Raw genomic sequence first — 23,974 nt, 5'->3', positions numbered from 1 at the left:
CTTTTACATTTTTTTTTTGGATTACATTGTCACAATTTTCAATAATTGTTTTCTGACATTTTGTGATCTATTTTCTCTTCCTCCCTCTGACCCCCTCTCCTTTCCCAAAAATGACAGGCAAATATGTTATAGATTGTACATATATTATTATACAATAGATATTTCCATGTTCATCATATTGTGAAAGAAGGCACATATGGCTTATTTTAAATAAATGATCATAGAGGAAATAGAGTGAAGGATGGCATGCTTCCATCTGTATTTGGACTCCTATAATTCCTTCTGTAGCAGCGGATGACCTTTTTTGTCATGTGTCCCTTGGAGTTGTGCTGGATCCTTGCATTGCTGATAATAGTTAAGTCATTCACAATTGATCATTATATTATTGCTGTTACTGTGTATAGTGTTCTTCTGGTTCTGCTCACTTCACTTAGCAACATTTCATATAAGTCCAGTGTGTTCTTATTGTTTGTCATTTCTTATGGCACAATAGTGTTCTGTTACAATCATATACCACAACTTGTTCAGTCATTCCCTAATTCATGGCAACCTTTCATTTCCAGTTCTTTGTCAACTCAAAAAGAGCTGCTCTAAAAATTTTTGTACAAGTAGGTTTTCCCCCCCTAACTTTGATCTCTTTGGGATAGTAATGGTATTGCTGCATCAAAGGGTATGCATAACTTGATGAAACTTTGGACATGGTTTTAAATTGCTTTCCAGAATGGTTGCATTATTTCAAAGCTCCAATAATGGTGTATGTGTCCCAATTATTCTGCATCCTCTGCAACATTATTTTACTTTTTTGTGCTCTTAGTCAGTCTGAACTCTGAGTGGTTACCTCAGAGTTGTTTTAATGTGCATTTCTCTTAATTCATAGTGATTTGGAACATTTTTTCATATGATTAAAGATAGTTTTGATTTCTTCATCTGAGAATTGCCTGCTCATTCCCTTTCATTAATCATCCATTTGGGGAGTACTTTGAATCCTTATAAATTTGCCTCACTTTTCTATATATTTGAGAAACAAAGCCTTTGTCAGAGATGATATAATTCCCTCCCACCCCGATTTGTTGTTTCCCTTCTAATCTTGGATGCATTGGCACTTTTTGAGCAAAAATTTTTAGATTTAATTTTAGATTTAATATAGTCAAAGATATCTATTTTACATCTCAAAATGTTTCTCTGACTTATTTGGACATAAATTCTTCCCTTATCCATAGATATGAGTATTAAACTATTTAATGCTTCTCTAATTTGTTTATAGTTTTACCCTTTATTTCTAAATTATGTATACATTTTGACCACCTCAGTATATAGCAGCGATGATGAACCTTTTAGAGATAACATGCTGTGCCCCATCCCCAGAGACTGTGTGCTATGCCCTGCCTCACTAGAGTGCCAGGTATACCCCACCCACTTTTACCCCACAAGGGAAAGGAGGAAACGCTTCCTTTAGGCTCCTGGATGGAGGGGATGAGTGAAGTGAGGAACGTCCTCAGTAAGTGTGGAGAGGGGGAGGGGAGTAGCCCAAGCAATCTGCTCTCCTCCAGCTCTGCCTCTTGTGAGCTTCCTTCTTTACCAACTCTGTGTATTCCCATTGGGCTGCTGGGCAGAGGGGCAGGGTGTGGGAAACTATGTCCTCAGGCACAGTAGAGATGGGGAAGGGAGCAGCTCCTCCCATGTCCCTCTGCCTTTCTAGTAATGAACTCTGGTGAGGGGGTGCAGTGCATGCCCAGAGAGAGTGTTCTGCGTGCCATTTTTGGCACCTGTTCCATAGGTTTGTATATGACATGGTTCTGATAAGGAAGAAAAGGGAGTGGACAGCCAAGGGCTCTCATGGCAAAGGTCATATACTCAAATTGTTCCTAATTTCCTAGTTTACAAGTTCTTTCTAGTAATCCATCAGTAAACATGAACTTTTAAAGTAATAATCAAATGCTAGGCACTCTGGTAAGCCCCGAGGAAACAAATGAAAAAGCAAAAATAGTCCCTGTCATAAGACTAGTTTATTTTTCTTCTATTCATCAATTTCTTTGATGACCTATTTTACTGATCTTTGAGGTTCCTTGTTACATATTGCATCCTTTTCACACCTACTGTATATTTATCACTTGATCCCTATTCAATATTTTTTGTGATTTTCCTTGGAGATGGTTGTACTCTATGACTTGTTGCCACAAAGCAGCACTGCTAGAATGTTAGTTTTAAAAATAAAACCAGTAGGTGTTAACTGTGAAAGGCATAATTTGGCTGTGAAGAATTTCCCCTTCTCCCAACTGAAAAAGAAGAAAATCTAATTCTCTTAGACCTTGTTTGTCTACTCTCATTGGGTAGCTACAGGAGTATGGTTGGCCTATAGTCGTTGTCCTCTATTCTCTCTTGTCCCTTCCTCTTTTACCATGGAGGTAGCCAGCTTGACTGGGAGGGGGGAGAGTGTCCTCCATGTTTGAGCTACTACACATTATTTACAAAAATTATCACACTTCAGTTGATAAGGAAAATGGTGGTTCTCAGATCCATGTAGTTTTCCTTTCTCTGATCTTTTGGGAAGTGCTTATAATTAGGATTTTTAATAAAACCTCATCATATCACTTTTGAGTCTCTGAACCAAAATGTAGATCTGGATGGAATTGTGATGGTACTAATTATAATTTTTAGTATTAAAAACATTAACATCTCATTTGCTTACTCTATATGCTACAAAAACAATAGCAATAAAGATTAATTTTAACTTTAGAGAGTTGGTTTTAATGTACTATTCAAAACAGCATGGATCGCTTATAAGGAATATACACTTAGGCTTTAAATATTCATCTTTTCAGATGGAAAAAAGAAGAGGTTGAAGAAGGGGTCAGTTGATTAGCCACTTGGAGTTTCTCAGGAAAAACCAGTTTTATTCTCTGTCATTAGCTTTCTTTCAGTGAATGGAGTGGTGAGCAAGATATGACTTCATCCACTTTGTATATATTGTCTTCATTCAAAGTAGATTTTATTTTTATTGCAGGTGCTGCTGTTCTGTACATCCTTTCTCACTTCTCTTTACTTCTTCCATTGGGTTAGAAACTTCATCTATTCGCTCAGAAGCTGAGATAAGGCTTCATCTCATGATTCTATTATGTTTAAGAACTTTTTCCCCTCCGTGGGAAGTCATTAAAAAACAGCTGTCCAAATGTGAATGAATTTGTGCCTATTTGAACATTGGGTTACAAAGTACGGGGCCTTTGTTTTTATCAGGATCTTAGGTCATCAAAGGAGGTTTTTAGTTTTCCAAAGACAATTCAGGATGTTGTCTCTTATATTTTTGTTCAACTCTAGGCCCAACTGTTTCATTTATTCTCTTTCTCTCTGATATCTCTGACATTTGCTCATCTTATATTGTGTTTTGTATTTCATATTGTAATTTGTGTGAAAGACATTCTTTGCCCATTTCATCTTTCTCATGTGAATAGTCAGCATTTATTAATTTGAGTAATTACAGATCTCTTCCAGGAGACTTGTCAATATTCTGAGTTTTTATACAATTAACACAAATGGAAGCACCTGGTTGATTTAACATTTCAGAGGGTATTCTTCTTCATCTTGACCTATGCATTGAACCTCCTCTCTCATAATGGTGAACACCTTTGGTGATCATACACTTTCTTGTTTTATGTATTATCTTATCTGAAGGTTTATTAAATAGGGATATTTCTATTATATCTTTCAAGTAATCTTGAGTAATTTGAATTTATACATGGAAAACACTGTCAAAAAGAGCCTATGAAGGGCAGCTGGGTAGCTCAGTGGAGTGAGAGTCAGGCCTAGAGACAGGAGGTCCTAGGTTCAAACCCGGCCTCAGCCACTTCCCAGCTGTGTGACCCTGGGCAAGTCACTTGACCCCCATTGCCCACCCTTACCAATCTTCCACCTATGAGACAATACACCGAAGTACAAGGGTTTAAAAAAAAAAGAGCCTATGACAGTATTTTGTTTATCAAATTAAATGATTTTCATAATCAACAAACAAACACAATGGAATCTTATATTCTTTACCTCCTTTTTTTTGATAGCTGTACTTTAGTAAAGATGTGATCCATATGAAGTAATTTCATTGGAGTGGAGGTGGAATCAGAAAAGGCCTCAGATGGGAGTTGGCTCTTGCCAAGCATATTGAATACTAGAGAAACTAAGAGACATTGTAGGGAATTTTTGGCATAGGGCATAATGATGGAGACAAGAGGGAATATCAAGTATGGGGATTGTTAAATCGGTTAGTTTTCTTGCAGTATAAGGAAATGAAGAAGAATATGGTAAATTCAGTCAGGGAAAATAGACCCAGAGAGGTGAAGGTAAGAGGGAAAAGACATTTCTGGTGATGGCATGTACAGTGTAAAGCAATGATCGAATTTTCTTGATTGTACATCAGGAAAGAATTACAGAATCATGAATTTGAAAATTGAGAGGAATCTCAACAGACATTAGCACATGTATAAAGGAATTATTTCCATTTTAATGTAACTAACAAGTTGTATTCAGCCTTTTTTTGAACTCTTTGAGGTAGGGCAGGACAAGCTCCTGAGACCTTTCTTCCCCTTCTCTTCTTTGTTGTTTACTTGTTTCAGGCATATCCAATCTTTTGTGACCCCATTTGAAGTTTTCTTTACCACTGAAGAGGTTTGCCATTTACTTCTCTGGCTTATTTTACAAATGAGGAAAGTAGGATCACACACCTTGTGTCTGAGATCAGATTTGAATTCAGACCTTCCCAACTCCAGATCTAGTGCTCAATCCACTATGGCACCCAGATACTCTTTTACTCTTAGAGCCTATTGTTAGGAAGTCCCCCCCCCTCCTCAGTTATATGAAACCTAAACTGGCTACTTTCCAGCTTCTACCCAATGTTCATGGTTCTTTCCTGGTTTGGCCAAACAATTGGGAATTAATTCTTCCTCCAGGTAATAGCCCTTTAAGTACATGGATATCTATCATGTTCTCACTGAGCCTTCACTTCTCAAGGTTAAACATGCCCAGTTTATTCAACCAGTCCTTTTATGACCTGGTCTTATGTCTTCACAATTGTAGTTACCATCTTTTGCATATTCTTTATAAATGTGTTTCTTAAACTATAGTGCCCAGAACTGAACACAATACCCCAGACAAAACCTACAGATCGTCAGTCCCCTATGATATGAATATGTACCTTTTTATTGCCACCTATGCAGTTTTATTTGTTTTGTCTACTACAGAACACAGATGACTCATATAGAACTTGGTCAAAGTCTGTTAAAATCCCTACCCTAGGTCTTTTTCAAAACAATTTTCTATCTAATTATCCCTCCTTCATTTTGTACTTTTGAAGTTTATCTTTGGTAGTTTATCTTAAGGTTTTGCATTTATATTTATTGAATTTCATCTTTTTATGTTCAGTTTAGCTCATACTCCTTTTGAAACCAGATTCTATCATTCAGTTTGCCCAGCATCTGCAAATTTGGGATGAGTATACCACTTGTGATCTCACATAAGTCATAGAAATGTTAGATATTCAGAACCAAGAGCAAAACCCTGGTCTTCCTCTGAAGATCTCATGCCACATTGAACTATTAATTTGAAATCTGAGTTCTGAATGTTTCTAATTGTATTGCTGTCTAATCCACACTTCTCTATCCTATTTGCAAGAGTAGTATCACATGCTTTATCAAAAGCTTTGCTAAAATATTGAGAAATTATATTTAAAGTATTCTTCTCATCTACTAGTTTAGCAATTCTCAAAAAAGGAAGCAAGGTTAGTCTGACATAACCTGTTCTTGATGAAGCCATACCGTTTTTCAATTTCTGCTTCTTTTTGCTCTATGTTTTTCAGCCGTCTCTTTACTGATCTGTTATAGAATTTTCTTTTTTTCTTCAGTGGGTTACCTTCATTTTTAGTCATGTTTTGTTTTTACATTATATACGTTTATAGAATGTTTCTACTTTGTGTATGATCTCTTGTAATGAAATAAAGTAAAACTAATTTGTTGTTCAGTTGTTTTTTAGTCATGTCAGAAAAACAGAAAAGGTATATTCTTTAATCTAACAAAATTGGAAAACTGAAACATGAATTGTGATTTTAATGACTTTTAAGAAAAATTATTACGTTCCTTTATATTTACTAAGATAAAATAATTCAAAAAAGAAACACAATTTAAAGATCTCTTCTTCCCATCTGTTTGTTGTTAAATAAGAACTCGTGTTTAGTGCTAGTTCTTTTGTTTTTATCTTAACATTACTCTTCAAGTGAACCTTAGTGAAAATATTGAATTATGAGACTTTTATTTTCAAAAGACTCACTTTAAACAGATAAGGTATCTTATTACCATTCCTAAATGCTAAAGAAAAAAGAACATAGCAAAAATAGTTGCTTAAAGTTCCAAAAAAAAAGTATGTTTGAATAATAAAGTATTACATTCATTCTGAAATTAAAATGTTTTAAGGTGCAATTAAGTTTTAAGTGCAGTTAAATTGATGCATATTTTGTTAAATATGTAGAATAACTCTACCTAAAAGTTAAAAATGGCCATATTTTATGTGGAATACTGATATTGGTGGCCTCTCCCTTTTCAAAGAATATACAGCTATTCTAGTTATAGTATTCTTGAAGTGTTTCCTACCTACCATCCGTTTGCCCACTTCTAATTAATTCCTAACTTCAGGGTTACTGATATTACTATTATTATTAATCTTTCTTCCCGCTCTCCTTCCCTTACCTCCTCAAAGTTTAAGAGCTTGGCACTAAATTTTGGTGAAACTGAATATGTACATTTGGTAAAAATGTTATTTTTTAAAAAATAGGGATTCAAGCCTTGCAACTCAACTGGGTCTTGTAGAATGAAGCTGTCTTAGTTATTTACAGTTATAATTTGCTGTCACTTGCCATATGGTCTCTGATTAATTCTGCAAGGACTGTCAGCTTTAGATAATTTAATTTGGTATACTTTATAGGGACATTTATTATGAAGATGACAAATTTAGGTGAAGAATTGAAAATTATGACTAACAATCAACTTATTTACTTTGTTTTGTTTCTAGAGAAAAAACTAAAGCTGAAGCCAAGGATAGAAAAGTATTAGAAATTTTACATGCCAAAGATACTAGAATAAAGGAGTTGGAAAAGGTTGGTATTTATATTTGAAACATATTAAATATTATTGTAATTGCAATCCTTCAACCTTTTTTGCTGCTCTCCATTCTTGTCTCTCCAATTGCCTTTCACACATTTCAAACAGGATGTCTACTAGACATCTTAAACTTAACATATCTAAAAGAGAGCATACTATCTTTCTGTTTAAACTCTCTACCTTTCCTATCTTCCTTATTACTGTAAAGGACAGTATCATCTAATCTTTCAGGCTTACAGTCTAGGAGTCACCCTGATTTCTCATTATCTCTCACTCCCTATGTCCAATCTGTTGCCAAAGCCTGCTGATTTCACTCTTGCAACATCTCTTAAATATGCTCTCTTTTCTTCTAATACTGCTACCATACTGGTATATGCCCTTATCCCATCACTTCTGGACTACTGCAGTAGCTTACTGGAAGGTCTGTCTGCCATAAGAGCCCCATCTTACCTTTTCAGTCTTCTTACACCTTACTTTCTGTCAGGTACTCTGATCTAGTGACATTGTTTTTTTTTTTTTGGCTATTCAATGAAGAAACTCCGTTTCTTGGTTTTAACTTTTTTATTCTTTCTGTCTTCCCTGACTTTCTTTAAGTTCCAGCTAAAGTCTCACATCCTACAAGGAGCCATTTCAAACCCTTTTTAATTCTAGTACTTTCCCTCTGTTAATTATTTCTTATTTATCCTGTATATATCTTATTTGTTGTCTTCTGCATTAGATTGTGAACTTTTTGAGAGCAGGGACTTTCTACTTTTTTCTGTTTCCCTAGTTTTTAGCTCAATTCCTGGAGCATAGTAGTGTTTAATAAATGCTAGTTGGATAATTTTTTTGGACTCTTACCTTCTGCCCTAAAATCAATACTGTGTATTGGTACCAAGGCAGAAGAGTAGGGAGGGCTAGATAATGGGGGTTAAAGAACTTGCCTAACGTCACACAATTAAGAAATATCTGACTTCAGATATGAATCCAAGTCCTCATTTCTCTAGGCCTGGTTCTCAATTCACTGAGCCACTTAGCTGTCCCTCAATTTATTGTGAATTAGAATTTGAGGATCTTTTTAACTGTATGAGCAATTTGAATTGACTTTTTTAATTTATTAGTTTACTTGAATGACAGTAGGCTAGGAATTAATTTTGAAAAAATATAATCCTAAATAAAGATTACAAATAAATGGCATGATGTTTTAGGAATAATTCACTAGATAAATATCATTTTATTGTACTTTACTTTTTATTCTTAGCATTCTTCACTTTCTGTTCAGTATTTGAAAATATCAGATTTTCACAAGTCAAACAAATTTATAGAAATATCTAGCACATATTTGATATTTAGACTCAAGAATACTTTATAAAACCCCTACATTTAATATATTCAAAAGTCTGTGGAGTTCATAGAATCAATAATATTTTATCTTTATACAAGATTTAGATTAGTACTGAAAATTTTGGAAGAAAAATTTTCAAACTGGAATAAAGTTTCTTTCTAGGTACCACTTTCAAGAAATAGGATTCTTAGAGGTGGGTCTTTGAGAAATCTTTATTTCTAAGTGGTTTACACAGACATATAAAATTTAAAGCTTATAGTTGCAAAGACTTTGTAGGAAGTCATGTTGGCCAGGCATGAATGCAGTTACTTGGTTAAAACCCAGAATTCAGTGAGGGCATTTTGAGTTGGCATGAGACCAAAGCCAGTTGGGATTAGACTATAAAAGCAGGATAAATCAATGCATCTTTCTCTCAATCTTGGGAGATTTGGTGGGAGGAAAGGTTCTGTGGGAAGCCAATAATAGAAACAATCTCAAATAGATAAAAATCTGAGACTCATCTTTTGACCCCTTTTGTCATCCACACCCTTTCTTGTATTGTGGCCTCATTGAAAAGCTTTAAGTTCTCAGCAAACCAGAAGTCAAAAGGTTAAGATGCTTCCCCTTTGGTCAGGAATGTAGCTGCTTGGTAAAGCCAATTAAGAAACCTTAGCAGGGGCATTTCAACCCTGAGAAAACATTCCCCGTCTTAGCTTACTGATAAAAAAAACCAGCCAAAATTCGGCCTTGGCTGCCTTCTATTCTGAAGTCAAATGAGAATTTTTGTGTTTTGATATGACATCATTTGTAACTTCTGCGCACATGCAAAGTTTCTGGGGGGTTCTTTTGTGTGAAATGAGTCTTGAAATATATATATATATATATATATATATATATATATATATATATANATCCACACCCTTTCTTGTATTGTGGCCTCATTGAAAAGCTTTAAGTTCTCAGCAAACCAGAAGTCAAAAGGTTAAGATGCTTCCCCTTTGGTCAGGAATGTAGCTGCTTGGTAAAGCCAATTAAGAAACCTTAGCAGGGGCATTTCAACCCTGAGAAAACATTCCCCGTCTTAGCTTACTGATAAAAAAAACCAGCCAAAATTCGGCCTTGGCTGCCTTCTATTCTGAAGTCAAATGAGAATTTTTGTGTTTTGATATGACATCATTTGTAACTTCTGCGCACATGCAAAGTTTCTGGGGGGTTCTTTTGTGTGAAATGAGTCTTGAAATATATATATATATATATGTATATATATATATATATATATATATATATATATATATATATATATATATATATATAATAAACTCCATGCTCCTGGAGACAGAGCTGGAAGTATGAGCTAAAAGATCTTCCGTGTCCGTTACTTCCTTAAAAACTAAGCTGTCTTTATAAGATTATTGGAGATGATAAATAGATCTCGAAATGGTTCATCTCAGCAGTGTGTCACAGTCTGATTAAGTGCCTAAGCTGCTGTTAGGGAATTCTATATCTACCAACATCCAGCATCAATATTGGCAACAACCAAATTACAACATAAAGTCAACTGGAAGAGCACCATAAAACTATCCTTTAGTGAACTGAAGAAACTTCAAGCTTTGAGGCTAGGTCTTTTGGCCTAGCCAGCCAATTGACCAAATAGATTTCAAATGCCAGCTTTACAATCAACTACATAGATAGTGTGGATTTTTAAATTAATATTCAATAATGGGGCAAAAGCAGGCAGGCTGAGTGCAAGAGCATAGGGCGAGAAAGGGAAACCCCAGCTGTCGGCTCTCAGGCAAACTTACTAACTATACTGAAAATCTATTAAAAATATTTGAGAATTCTATCCCTTTGTGGTTAGCCAAAATGTGAATTTTATAATGAATATTCAGTAACTAAAATATTATATTTAATAAAGTTTTATTAATAATAAAACTAACAAAAGAAACTAAGAGGTACTAACCAGCTTGTTCCTAGGAACCAAAGAGAAGAAGGAAGGAGTTACAGTCAATTATAAAACAATAATGTGACTATGCAAACGTGAAGGCACAGGAGAGATTAAAGGGAATTCTGGGAAATACTAAGGACTTATGGGGGATGCAGTCCAAGGTTCAAAATCTCTATTTATACAATAGATAAAGGATCAGGGTTCCCTCTTTTCCCTCTTTCCTTCACAACTTCCCAAACCCTTTCCTTTAACTTATCCATAGCTAAATTAAGAAAGCCATCACTGAACTGGTTATTCAAAGGTTTCCAGCATATTGTCAGTTAGAGAACCATCTGACCTTTGGTGAAAAGATTTTTACTGTAATGATCTTCTAAAAAATCCATATTATATCGCAGTTAGAAATTGGAGTCAAGAATTATCATCCTTGTGTAGACACTAAATGATAACTCTAGTCCAACTATCAAAAATATGGAATTAGGTCTTGATCAATGATACATGTAAAACCCAATGGAATTGTGCATTGGCTAAGGCGGGTTAGGGGGTTTGGGGGAGAGAGAAAGAACATGAAACATGTAACTAGGGGGAAAATATTTAAAATTAAAAAAAAGAAATCATTAATCTTCTAATCATATAACATTGAACATCTTGGTGAATAAACAATAGATATGGTTTTAAAAAAAGAATTATCATCCTTGGAGTTATTAATCAATCAATTACTAATTGAGGAAGTAATTGTTTCCCCATTAGTTAGGTGGGAACTGGGGAAAGCAGTTGACCAACTATTGTATCTGTAGATTCTACACAGCTTCAAGCAACAGCTAAGATCAGTAAAGCTGCTGATAAGCAAACCTATAAGTATTCGGATAGGAGGTTTCATCAAACCTCTTAGCATTTTCCACCTCCATCTGTAAGATCCATGGGGCTGTTCAATAGTCATCTACAGAGCTCCAACTCAGTACCCCAGTATCATTACATAGGCTATAGCAAACAATCATTAAATAAGATTTTTGCACTTTTCTTTCCTTCACATTCTTTGTGTGATGTACAGAAATGGGGAGCCATTTTCTGTAGGTACAAAAAATCAGTTTGCTACTTTGGAACTCAGAACCTGGCAAAGAAGCCCTGGGCATGTGCCAAGGTGACAGGGACAGGGTATAAATTGAAGTGCACAGACCCCTCAGGGACTCATTTTTTCTCTTTGGGTTAGGGAGACAGGAGGTAACAGTCTGGGCCCAGGAGGTGTGAGTTTTGGTATAGGCAGGCAGGCAGGGTCAAACTTTATTGCTAGCCATATCAAACACCTTTTATTGGCATAGCGAATAAGCTTTATTACAAATCAAGATTTTTCAGCAAACAACAAGAATTACAATAGCATCTGACCCAGGGACTTCATAGCCCTGGGCTCAGCATCAAACAGCTTCAGAGTCATAGGGAGACCCTCAAGGTCCCTTTGATTCTCTGCACCTTAGGGAACATTTTCATTTTAAATATTTATTTAGACTTACAGTATTTTAGGCAAGATTATTCAGGGTTTCCTTCATCCATTCTCCTACTCCCAATTTACCTCCCCATTCAATTCACCTAATAAACCCAGTTTAATCTCTAAGCCTATAGTGATTTTTAAAAGTGAACAACTTAATTTGATGGCAATATCTGTAATTGTGTAGTCAGATCCTGATAACATTTTAAGTGATCATAGCCAATTAAAGCTAGTGCTAACCTTATAAATATAACCAAAGGTTTCAGGAAATCAACATTCAACTTCCTGGTTACCTTCTAGCCAACTGACAGCCAGAAACTGGTTCCTAAGGACTTGTGGTTAGCTAGAGAATTCTCACTCTTAAAGGAAGCTTAGCCCAGCTGGTATGGGGAACAAATCTTATTTCTCATATCAAGCTGTGCTATTGGGTTTCTCCTGAGTTATATCAAATACAATCTTGACACCCTTACTGGTCATAACATACATACATACATACTGGTCATACACAGGCTATATCAAAAAATCATTAAATAAGGCTTTTGCACTTTTCTTTATTTCACATTCTTTGTCTAGTCAAACTGTCCTTATTTCTATTCCTTGTACACAATATTCACTCTACCATGTCTGTGCCTTTCACAGGCTGTCCCTCATTCTTAAAAGTTATTCCCTCCTTCTATCCCTTAGAATTCCCAATTTCCTCTAAGCTAAGTTTAAGTACCACTTTTTACATGGGAATTTATATAATCCTTCCTAATCCCTCTTCTTCCCCAAACTGTTAGTACTTTCTTGATAAAATTATCTTGCTTATTTCCCCATTTTTCTTAATATTATCTCCTTTTTTCCCCCTCTAGTTTTGCATATATTTATACATATGTATGTATGTATATATATCTTGACGTTTCATCCTATACAGTTTGTCACTGTTCCTTCTAAGTAAACTTCTTCTAGTTACCCTGTTGATAATAACAATTTTTAATCTTTGCCAATATCTTCTTTTCTTCTAGGGATACAAATCTATTGAATTAATTGGGTCCCTTAAAGAAAAGATTTCCTCCCCTCCTCCCCCTCTCTTAATTACCTTATGGTCATTCTCTTGAGTTCTGTGTTTGGGCAGCAAACTCTCTGTTTAAGTCCAGTTTTTTCTTTATGAATTCTTGGAAGTCCTTGATTTTATTGAATGACCTTACTTTCCCCTGAAAAAATATAGTCAGTTTTGCTGGATAGTTGATTCTTGGTTGTAGACCCAGTTCTCTTGCTTTCTGGAATATTATGTTCCATGCCTTCTGGTCCTTCAATGTAGATGCAGCCAGATCCTATGTTATCCTGGCTGTGGTTCCGTGGTATCTGAATGACTTCTTTTTTAGCAGCTTGTAATATTTTTTCCTTGGTCTGGTAGTTTTTGAATTTGGCTTTAATATTCCTAGAAGTTGTCAGTTGTGGATTAAATGTAGGAGTGATCTATGAATTCTTTCAATTTCCACTTTTCCCTCTTGTTCGAAAATGTCAGGGCAGTTTTCTTGGATAAATCCCTGTAGGATGATGTCTAAACTTTTTCTTTTGTCATGATGTTTTGGCAAACAAATAATTCTTAAATTGTCTCTTCTAGATCTGTTCTCCAGATATTTGGTTGAATCATTGAGGTGTTTCATATTCTCGTCAAAGTTTTAATTTTTTAATTTTGTTTTCTAGATTCTTGCATTTCTCTAAACAAGAAGGATTTAGAACATTTTTTCACATGATTATTGATAGTTTTGATTTCTTCATCTGAAAACTACTAATTCATATCCTTTGATAATTTGTCAAATGAAGAATGAGTTCCATTTTTTTAAGCCCTCACCTTTTGTCTTAGAACCAATACTGTATACTGGTTCTAAGGTAGTAGAGCAATAAGGGGTAGGAAATGGGGGTTAAATGACTTGCCCGGGGTCACACAGCTAGGAAGTGTCTGAAGCCAAATTTGAACGTAGGACCTCCTGTCTCTAGGCCTGACTCTCAATCCACTGAGCCAAATAGCTGCTCCCAGCTCCTGCTACTGAGTTTTGTTGGAAATATATAGAAATGCTGATGAATTATGTGGGTTTACTTTGTACCCTGCAACTTTACTAAAATTGTTAGTTGTTTCCATTAGCTTTTTAGTTGATTTTCTGGGTTTCATTAAGTATACCATCATATCATCTGCAAAGAGTGATAGTTTAGTCTCTTCAGTGCTTACTTTAATCTCTTCAATTACTTTTTCTTCTCTAATTGCTACTGCTAGCATTTCTAGTATAATATTGAATAAAAGGGGTGATAATGGGCATCCTTGCTTCACTCCTGATCTTATTGGGAATGCATGTAACTTGTCCCCATTGCAGATGATACTTGCTGATGGTTTTAAATAAATGCTGTTTATTATTTTGAGAAATGGTGCTTCTATTCCTATACTTTCTGGTGTTTTCAGTAAGAATGGGTGTTGTATTTTGTCAAAGCCTTTTTATGCATCTTTTGAGATAATCGTGTGATTTCTGTTCATTTGATTATTGATATGATCAATTTATGTGGATGGTTTTCCTAATATTAAACCATCCTTGCATTCCTGGTATGAATCCCACTTGATCATAGTTAATAATCCTCATGATCTCTTGCTGAAGTTTTTTTGCTATTATTCTATTCAGGAATTTTGCATCTATGGTCATTAAGGAGTTTGGTCTGTAGTTTTCTTTCTCTATTTTTGGTCTGCTTGGTTTTGGAATAAGTACCATTATGTGTCATAAAAGGAATTTGGTAAAGCTCCTTTTTTGATTATTTTGTGAAATAATTTGTATTGTATTGGGATTTGTTCTTTAAATGTTTGATAGAATTCATTTGTGAATCCATCTGGCCCTGGTGATTTTTTCTTAGGGAGTTCATTGATGGATTGTTCAATTTCAATTGCCATATAATTGAACAAATTAGTTCTTAATAATTGCCTTAATTTCCTCTTCATTAGAGGTGAGATTGCCCCTTTTATTTTTTATACTGTTAATTTTCTTTTCTTTTTTTCATTAGATTGACTAGTAGTTTATCTATTTTTTCAGAGTACCAGTTCCTACTTTTATTCATTAGTTCAGTAGTTTTTTTACTTTCAATTTGATTAATTTCTGCTTTTATTTTTAAAATTTCCAATTTGGTTTTTATCTGGGGATTTTTAATTTGTTCTTTTCTAACATTTTAAGTTGCGAGCCCAATTCATTGATTTCTGCCCTCTCTATTTTGTTGGTATATGCACTCAGTGATAGAAATTTTCCCTTGAGTATTGCTTTGGCTATATCCCATAGATTTTGATATGATGTCTCCTCATTGTAATTCTGTTCAATGAAATCAATAATTGTTTCTATGATTTCTTCTTTGACCCACCTGTTATGAAGAACTAAATTATTTATTTTTCAGTTAATGTTAAATTTCCCTTTCAATGGACCTTTGTTAATTTTAATTTTTACCACATTATGATTTTTAAAAAAGTGGCATTTATTATTTCTGCTTTTCTGCATTTGTTTCCGATATTTGTTGGTTTGATTATTGATATGGTCAATTGTATGGATAGTTTCCTAATATTAAACCATCTTTGAGTTCTTGATATTAATTCCACCTGTGGGATAATCTTTGTGATAACTTGCTATAGTCTTTTTGGTAGTGTTTTATTTATGATTTTTGCATTTATGTTCATTAATGAGATTGATCCATAGTTTTCTTTCTCTGTTTTTGGTCTGCCTGGCTTTGGAATCAGTACCACATTTGTGTCATTAAAGGAATTTGGTAAAACTCCTTCTTTGCTTATTTTGTGAAATAATTTGTATTGTATTGGGATTAGTTGTTCTTTAAATGATTGATAGAATTCACTTGTGAGTACATCTGGCCTTTGGGCTTTTTCTTAAGAGTTCCTTGATGACTTAAATTTCTTTTTGTCTGATATGGGAATATTTGTGTTCTATTTCTTCTTTTGTTTATCTAGGCAATTTATATTTTTGTAAATATCACAAATTTCATCTTGTCATATTTATTGTCATATCATTGGGCAAAATAGTTCTTAATATTTGGAAGAATTTCCTCTTCATCAGAGGTAACATTTCCCTTTTCATTCATGATACTGTTAATTTGATTCTCTTCTTTTTTTAAAATTAGTTTAACTAATACTTTATCTATTTTTTCCCCAAATATCAATTCATAGGCTTATTTCAATGTTCAATAGATCTTTTACTTTAACTTTTATTAATTTCTTCTTTGATTTTTAGAATTTCCAATTTAGTCTTTATCAGAAGATTTTAAATGGGGGAGGGGTATTGGGGCATCCCTTCTCTCTGAAGAGTTCTTATCTGCCCTATTGATAAGATTAAGCCAGGGTGGAGTTGATCTGTAGAGTTCAATGTGCCCTCAAGCCCAGATTTTGAGAAGTGGGGTAGGGCAGCTCAAGATGGAGTGTTTGGCTGCCCTTTCTGCACTTCTCCTTCAGCTCTCTCCCTGTTTTTTGTGATCAAAGCCTTGAGTCTGGCACAGCTGTGCCAGCAAGCCACTCCCTCTTGACTAGCACCCTTGCCCACCGAGAGATTCCAGGATCTGCTGGAGACTTGGCAGATCAGGTGTGAGAATGGACCTGGGATGTTCCTTTTTCCTTTCCTCTGGAGCCCAAGAGTTCAAGAATTCAGACTTTTTTTTTTTTTAATTGTGTGAACCTTTTAAGTTGGGTTTAGCGGGATGATCCCCCAGCTCTATTCTGTTGTCACATTTGGTTTTCTTTCCCCTGGAAGCCCTTTGTCCTTGATTGGTGTTAAAGAGATTGTAGAGGTCTGGTGCCTTGCTGCTTTTAAGCCCCCATTTTCCCAGAATATCACACAATCTAACTGGTTATATTTTTTTTCTCTTGCTTTGTCATCAGATTATGTCAGCATTAATGATTAGGATGTTATATACTCCTGGTAGTCTTCATATAAAGGTTGGATGACTAATTTTTAAACATAGTGTTGGGCTAAGGCTTTTTCAAGTATGTTTTGTACCAGAAGGCCACTGAAGACCCTTTCTCTCACTCTGCTTCACTTTGCATAGGTTTTCTTTTTATCTCTTCCTTTTACCATTTCTTATAAGAAAATGGAATTTCATTACAATCTTGTACTGTAACTTAGTTAGCTATTCTGCAATTGATGTGTATCCCCTTACTTTCCAATTCTTTGCCCTGTGATAAAGAGCATCTTTAAATAGTTTTGTACCAATAAGCCATTCCTCTTTTTGATTTTTATCTCTGGAGTAGAAACCTATAAATGGTATTGTTGGGTTCAAGGGTATGTGCCCTGTTTTATAGCCCTGTAGCATAGGTCTAAATTGCTGTCCAGAATTGTTGAATTATTTCACAACTGTCCCAACAGTACATTAGTGTCTCAATTTTCCTACATCTCCTAGGAAGTTTTGTCATTTTCATTTCCTGTCATAACATCCAATTTGACATGTTGGAGGTGGTACCTTACTGTTGTTTTAATTTGCATTTCTCTAATAGTGAACCATAGTAGTTTTTTTGCATTCTTATAGGAGTTTTAATTACTTTTATAAGTTTGTTCATATCCTTTGACTTTTATCCCAGTGGGGAATGTATTCTCATACATTTGACTCATTTCTCTGTGCATTTGAGAAATAAGGCCTCTATTAGCAAGACTTGTAAATATTTTTTGCTCCATTAGAGTATTACTCTTTATCATATTTCCTCTGCTTCAGCATCTGACCATCATATCCCCCAATTTGCCTTCGCCTCATTTCCTATCAGCCCCATCTCTTCTCTTATCCCCTTCTCCTTCCTACTTTCCTATAGTATAAGATAGATTTGACTGAGTGTATTCTTCCTTCTTTGAGCAAAGTCTAATGAGAGTAAGGTCTATGTGCTTTCTACCCCTACCTGTACCATGTTCCTCTCCACTATAAAAGCTCTTTCATGTCTGTTTTATATGAGATAATTTACCCCATTCTATTTTTTTCCTTCTCCCTTGTCCCGGTGCTTTTCTCCTTCTTGTCCCATAATTTTATTTTTTTCATTATCATCCAATAACATTCAATTCACTCAATTGCCCTCTGTCTATGTATACTACTTCCAACTGCCCTAATAATAATAAAATTCTTCATAGTTACAAAAATCATCTTCCCATGTAGGAATATAAATAATTTAACATTACTGAATACCTTTTGATTTCTCTTTGCTCCTAACTTTTTAAGTTTCTCTGGAGCTATGTTTGAGAATCATATTTTCCATTTCAATGTTGTCTTTATGTTAGGAATGTTGAAATCCTACTTCTTTTGCCCTCTGGAATATCATATTCCAAGAGCTCTGATCCTTAACTTAGAAGCTGCTAACTCATGTCATTTTGACTGTGCTTTCGTGTTATTTGAACTGTTTCTTTTTTGTTGCGTGTATTATCTCTTGATTTAGGAGTTCTGGAATTTGGATATGATATTCCTGGGAGTTATTATTTTGCTATCTCTTATGGGAAGTGATCAATGGACTCTCCCAGTTTCTATTTTGCCCTCTGTTTCTAAAATATTAGTGAAGTTTTCCTTGATAATTTTTTGAAAGATGATGTCCAAGTTTTTTTTTTTATCTTGTATTTCAAGTAGTCCAATATTTCTTAGATTTCTCATGGATTTATTTTTCACTTCAGTTGTTTTTCCAGTGAGACAGTTCATAATTTATTCTACTTGTCCATTCTTTTGATTTTGATTGTTTCTTGATGTTTCATGGAGTCATTAGCATTCATTTGCCCAGAGATAATTTTTGAGGTATTATTTTCTTTTTTTTTTCTTTTATTTTTTTTATAAACCCTTACCTTCCATTTTGGAGTCAATACTGTGTATTGGCTCCAAGGCAGAAGAGTGGTAAGGGTAGGCAATGGGGGTCAAGTGACTTGCCCAGGGTCACACAGCTGGGAAGTGTCTGAGGTCAGATTTGAACGTATTATTTTCTTGAGTGAGTTTTTGTACCTCTTTTCCTTTTTAAATTTTTTATTTTTTTCTAGATTAAATATTACTACAGTTTCTTAATATTCATTTTGTAATATCTTGCTATCCTTGTACTTTCCCTCCTTCCCCTCCAATCTCCCCAAGAAGTCAGGTAATATGATATAGATTTTAATATATCATCATTTAATCAAATTTCCATATTTGTCATGTTATGAAAGTAGACATATTGCTTACACTAGAAAAAATTCATTGGGGAAATAAAGAACAGTATATTTCAATTTGCATTCAGACTCAGCCTGTTCCTTTGGTAGTCATGGATATCCTTTTTTCTGTCATGAAGCTCTTGGAGTTGTTCTCGATCCTTGCATTATTGATAATAGTTAAGTCATTCACAGTTATTTATCATACAGTATTATTGTTACTGTGTACAATGTTTTCCTTGTTCTATTTACTTCTCTTTGTATCACTTCATATAGGTCTTTCCAAGTATTTTTGTGATTGTCCTGTTTTAATTTCTTATATCATAATATTCCATTATAATCATATATTGTAATTTGTTCAGCCATTCCCAAATTGATGGACATCATTCACTTTCTGGTTTTTTGTCACGTAAGAAAGACCTGCTACAAATATTTTTGTGGAGGTAGGTTCTTTTCCCCTATCCTTAATCTTTTGGGGATACAGATCTAGTATGGTATTGCTTGGTCAAAGATTATTCACAATTTGATGGCCCTTTGGGCATGGTTCCAGTTTGTTTTCCAAATGTTGTATCAGTTTCCAGCTCTACCAGTAATGTATTGGTGTCCTGATTTTTCCATGTTCGTCCAGTATTTATCATTTTCCTTTTTAGTCATCTTAGCCAATCTGATGGGTATGAGGTGGTACCTCAAGATTTGTTTTATTTGCATCTCTCTTAATCAATAAATAGTCATTTGTATAATTTTTTCCATATAATTACAGCTTTAATTTCTTCATCTGAGAATTGCTTGTTCATTTTCTTTGACCACTTGTCAATTGGTAAATGTTTTGTATTCTTATTGATTTGACTCAATTCTCTATATATTTGTGGAATAAAGCCTTTGCCAGAGCGACTTTCTATAAAATGTTTCCCCTAATTTTGTTGTTTAACTTTTAATGTTGGTTACATTGCTTTTGTTTGTGCAGAAACTTTTGTTCGTTTATTTATTTTTTAAAGTTTTTACTTTGAATATTTTCTCATAGTTACATATTTCATGTTCTTTCCCTCTCCCCCAGACTCCCCTGACCCCTCTTAGCCAACACGTAGTTTCACTGGGTTTTACATGTAACATTGATCAAGACCTAATTCCATATTATTGATAGTTAGACTAGAGTCATAGTTTAGTGTCTACATCTCCAATAATATCCCCATCAGCCCATGTGTTCAAGTAGTTGTTTTTCTTCTATATTTTTCCTCCTACAGTTCTTCCTCTGAATGTGGCTAGTTTTCTTTCTCATAAGTCCCTCAGCCTTGCTCTGGATTCTTGCATTGCTGCTAGTAGAGAAGTCCTTCATGTTCAATTGAACCAGTGTATCAGTTTCTGTGTTCAATGTTCTCCTGGTTCTGCTCCTTTCACTCTGCATCAATTCCTGGAGGTCATTCCAGTTCACATGGAATTCCTCCAGTTCTTTATTCCTTTTAGCACAATATTATTCCTTCACCATCAGATACCACAATTTGTTCAGCCATTCCCCAACTGAAGGACATTATCTCATTTTCCAATATTTTGCCACCACAAAGAATGTGGCTATAAATAATTTTGTACATGTTTTTTTCCCTATGATCTCTTTGGGGTTATTAACCTAGCAGTTGTATGGCTAGATTAAAGGGTAGACAGTCTTTTAACGCCCTTTGGGCATAGTTCCAAATTGCCAGCCAGAATGGTTGGATCAATTCACAAATCAACCAGCAATGCATTAATGTCCCAATTTTGCCATATCCCCTCCAACATTCATTACTCTCCCCTGTTGTCATTTTAGTCAATCTGGTAGGTGTGAGGTAGTACCTCAGAGTTGTTTTGATTTTGCATTTCTTTGATTATAAGAGATTTAGAACACTTTCTCATGTGCTTATTGATAGTTTTGATTTCTTTATCTGAAAATTGCCTATTCATGTCCCTTGCCCATTTATCAATTAGGGAATGGCTTGCTTTTTTTTTTACAATTGATTTGTGCTCCCCTAGTTAATTAGTTTTGTATCACCTTTTTATATGGTTTATAGTATCACCTTAATTTCTAAATTATGTATCCATTTTGACTTTACCTTGGTATATGGCACAAGGTTTTAGTCTATGCCCAATTTCTGGCATACTTTATTCCAAGATTTCCAGAAGTTTTTGTCAACTAGTGAATTTTTTCTCCTAGAAGCATGGATTTTGGGGTTTTTTAAGCACTAGGTTATTTCTGGTCTTCCATTCCAGCCAGTGCCAGATTATTTTGATGGTTGTCACTTTATAATATAATTTTCAATCTGGTATACTTAATACACCTTAATTTTTTTTTCATTATTTCTCTTGATATTCTGGGGTCTCTTGTTCTTCCAGATGAATTTTTTCAAATTACTTTTTATAACTCTGAAAGAATTTTCGGGTAGTTTTATTTGTATGGCACTGAAGAAGTAAATTAATTTAGAACGAATAATAATTTTTAACATATTAGCTTGGCTTACCGAAGAGCAATTAATTAGATCTACTTTATGTGAAAAGTATTTTATAGTTGTGATTATACAATTTCTGAGTTTGTCTAGAGAGGTAGATCCCAGGAATTTTATATTATCTATAGTTATTTTAAATGAAATTTATTTTTCTATCTCTTGCTATTGAGCTTTATTGTTGGCATAAAGAAATCCTGATGATTTTGTGGGTTTATTTTATATTCTATAGTTTTGCTAAAGTTGTTAATTGTTTTGATTAGTTTTTTTGTTGATTCTCTAGAACAGTGGTGGGCAAACTATGGCCACACAGGCCAGATGTGCCCCCCTGCAATATTGTATCTGGGGTAGGACATTATTCCTAATCTGACGAATACAATGAGTAAGATACAATACAATGAAACTTCAAAAGAGTTGCCTTAGAAAAAGTTTGCCTATCATTGCTCTAGAACTTTCTAGGAAAACCATCATATCATTTGCAAAGAGTTATAGTTTTATTTATTGCCTCTATTCTATTTCCTTCAATTTATTTTTCTTCTCATTGCTCAAAACTTGAGTGTTTCTAGTACAATACTGAATAGTAGTGGTGATAATAGGCATGCTTTTTTTTTATCCCTGATGTTTATTGGGAAGGCTTCTATTCCACCTCCATGACATATAATGGTTGCTGATGGTTTTAGATAGATGCTATTTTATCATTTTGAGGAATGTTCTATTTATCCTAATGTTTTCTAGAGAGTAGATTTTTTTTTGGTAGGAATTCAAATTGTACTTTTGTTAGACGTTTTTTCTGCATCTATTGAAAGAATCACATTGCATTATGTTGGTTTTATTATTGATATAGTCAATTCTGTTGATAGTTTTTCAGATATTGAATCAGCAATTGCTGATTCTTCGTGTAATGCATTCATGGTGTAAAACCTATGAAGACATAGTATATGATCCTTGTTATGTTGCTATAATCTTCTTTCTACAATTAAAGTTTTTTTTTTGCATCAGTATTCATTAGGGATATTGGTCTGTAGTTTTCTTTCACTGTTTTTTTTTATCTCCCTGGTTTAGGTAGCAATACCTTTTTTTATGTCAGAAGGAATGTGGTAGAATTCCTATCCCAGCTATTTTTCTGAATAGTTTGTGTAGTATTGGAATTAATTGATCTTTAAATGTTTGGTAGAATTAAATTCTTAATCTTTTTTGGCTCTGGGGCTTTTTTCTTAGGAAATTCATTGATGACTTGTTCAATTTCTTTTTCTGTGATGGGGTTGTTTAAATATTCTGTTTTCCTCTTCTGTTAATCTGGGAAATTTATATTTAAGTAGTATTCTATTTCATTTGTATTATTAGATTTATCAGTATATAATAGGGCAAAATAATTCCTAACAATTGCTTTAATTTCTATTTTTCAGTTGTGAATTCTACCTTTTAATTGCTAATCCTGGTAATTTGGCCTTTTTTCTTTCTTTTTATCAAATTAATCAATTGTTTATCTTTAAAAATTTTTTTCCATAAAACTATCTCCTTGTATTATTTATTAGTTTAATGGTTTTTCTACTTTAAATTTTATTAGTTTTCCATTTGATTTTCAAATATTTTAATTTGGTGTTTAATTGGAGGTTTTAATTTGTCTTTTTTCTAGTTTTTTTTAGATACACCTCCTATTCTTTGATCTGTTCTTTCATTGCTTTTTTGATATAGGCTTTAAGGAGTTATAAATTGTCCTCTAAGTACTGATTTTACTGCATACCAAAAGTTTTGGTTTGTTGTCTCATTTTTGTCATTCTTTTTAATGAAATTGTTGATTGTTTCTATGATTTATTCTTTGACTCACTCATTCTTTAATATAAGGTTACTTAGTTTCCATTTCCTTTATCTGCACCAGGGCAGGAGCCCTTTGACACTAGCTGACTTGCTGGACAATAGTGTTGGAATGCTATGTATATTGGGTTGCACTCTCCTCTAAATCCACCGAGATGAATCTTTCCTGGTGAACTTTTATTTTGTTATGGACTATTGAATTGTTTTACCCTTCTTTTTCCCCTGGTTCTCCTGTTCCAGAATAGTTTTTTTTATACCCTTACTTTCCATAATGGAATCAATATGTTTCCAAGGAAGAAAACTGATAAGACCTAAGCAATTAGGGTCCAATGACTTGCCCAGGACCACAGAGCTAGAAAGTGTCTGAGGCCAAATTTTAACCCAACACCTCCTGACTCTAGGTTTCAATTCATTTAATCAATTAATTGTCCCCCAGAATTTGTTTTGAAGAGTTTTTTTTACTAGTGGTTTGGAGGTGAATTTGGGAAGACTATGGAGTCTTTCTTTATTTCACCAACTTGGCTCCAGAAGTCTGAATTATCTCAATTAATCATTATTTCTCCTTTTTGTCATCTTTTATATGGTATATCTCATCAATATTTTTTTTAACATTTATTAATATTCATTTTTAACATGGTTACATGATTCATGCTCCACCTTTCCCCTTCAACCCCCCCCC

General features: G+C 34.2%; 1 protein-coding gene across 1 annotated transcript in view; it reads left to right on the top strand.

Annotated features, from left to right (window-relative positions):
* CNTLN (centlein) overlaps positions 1 to 23,974 on the top strand; it is a 427,627-nt gene that overhangs the window by 90,431 nt on the left and 313,222 nt on the right. The window contains exon 2 of the mRNA XM_044677223.1: positions 7,045 to 7,129. Within this exon, the coding sequence (XP_044533158.1) occupies positions 7,045 to 7,129 (85 nt within the window). The remainder of the gene's footprint in view (positions 1 to 7,044; positions 7,130 to 23,974) is intronic.

The sequence above is a fragment of the Gracilinanus agilis genome, chromosome 1 (genome assembly GCF_016433145.1).
Source record: "Gracilinanus agilis isolate LMUSP501 chromosome 1, AgileGrace, whole genome shotgun sequence".
In the NCBI taxonomy this organism is placed as follows: Eukaryota; Metazoa; Chordata; class Mammalia; order Didelphimorphia; family Didelphidae; genus Gracilinanus; species Gracilinanus agilis.
The sequence above is the reverse complement of the archived record's forward strand: the minus strand, read 5'-3'. Positions and strand labels throughout refer to the sequence as shown.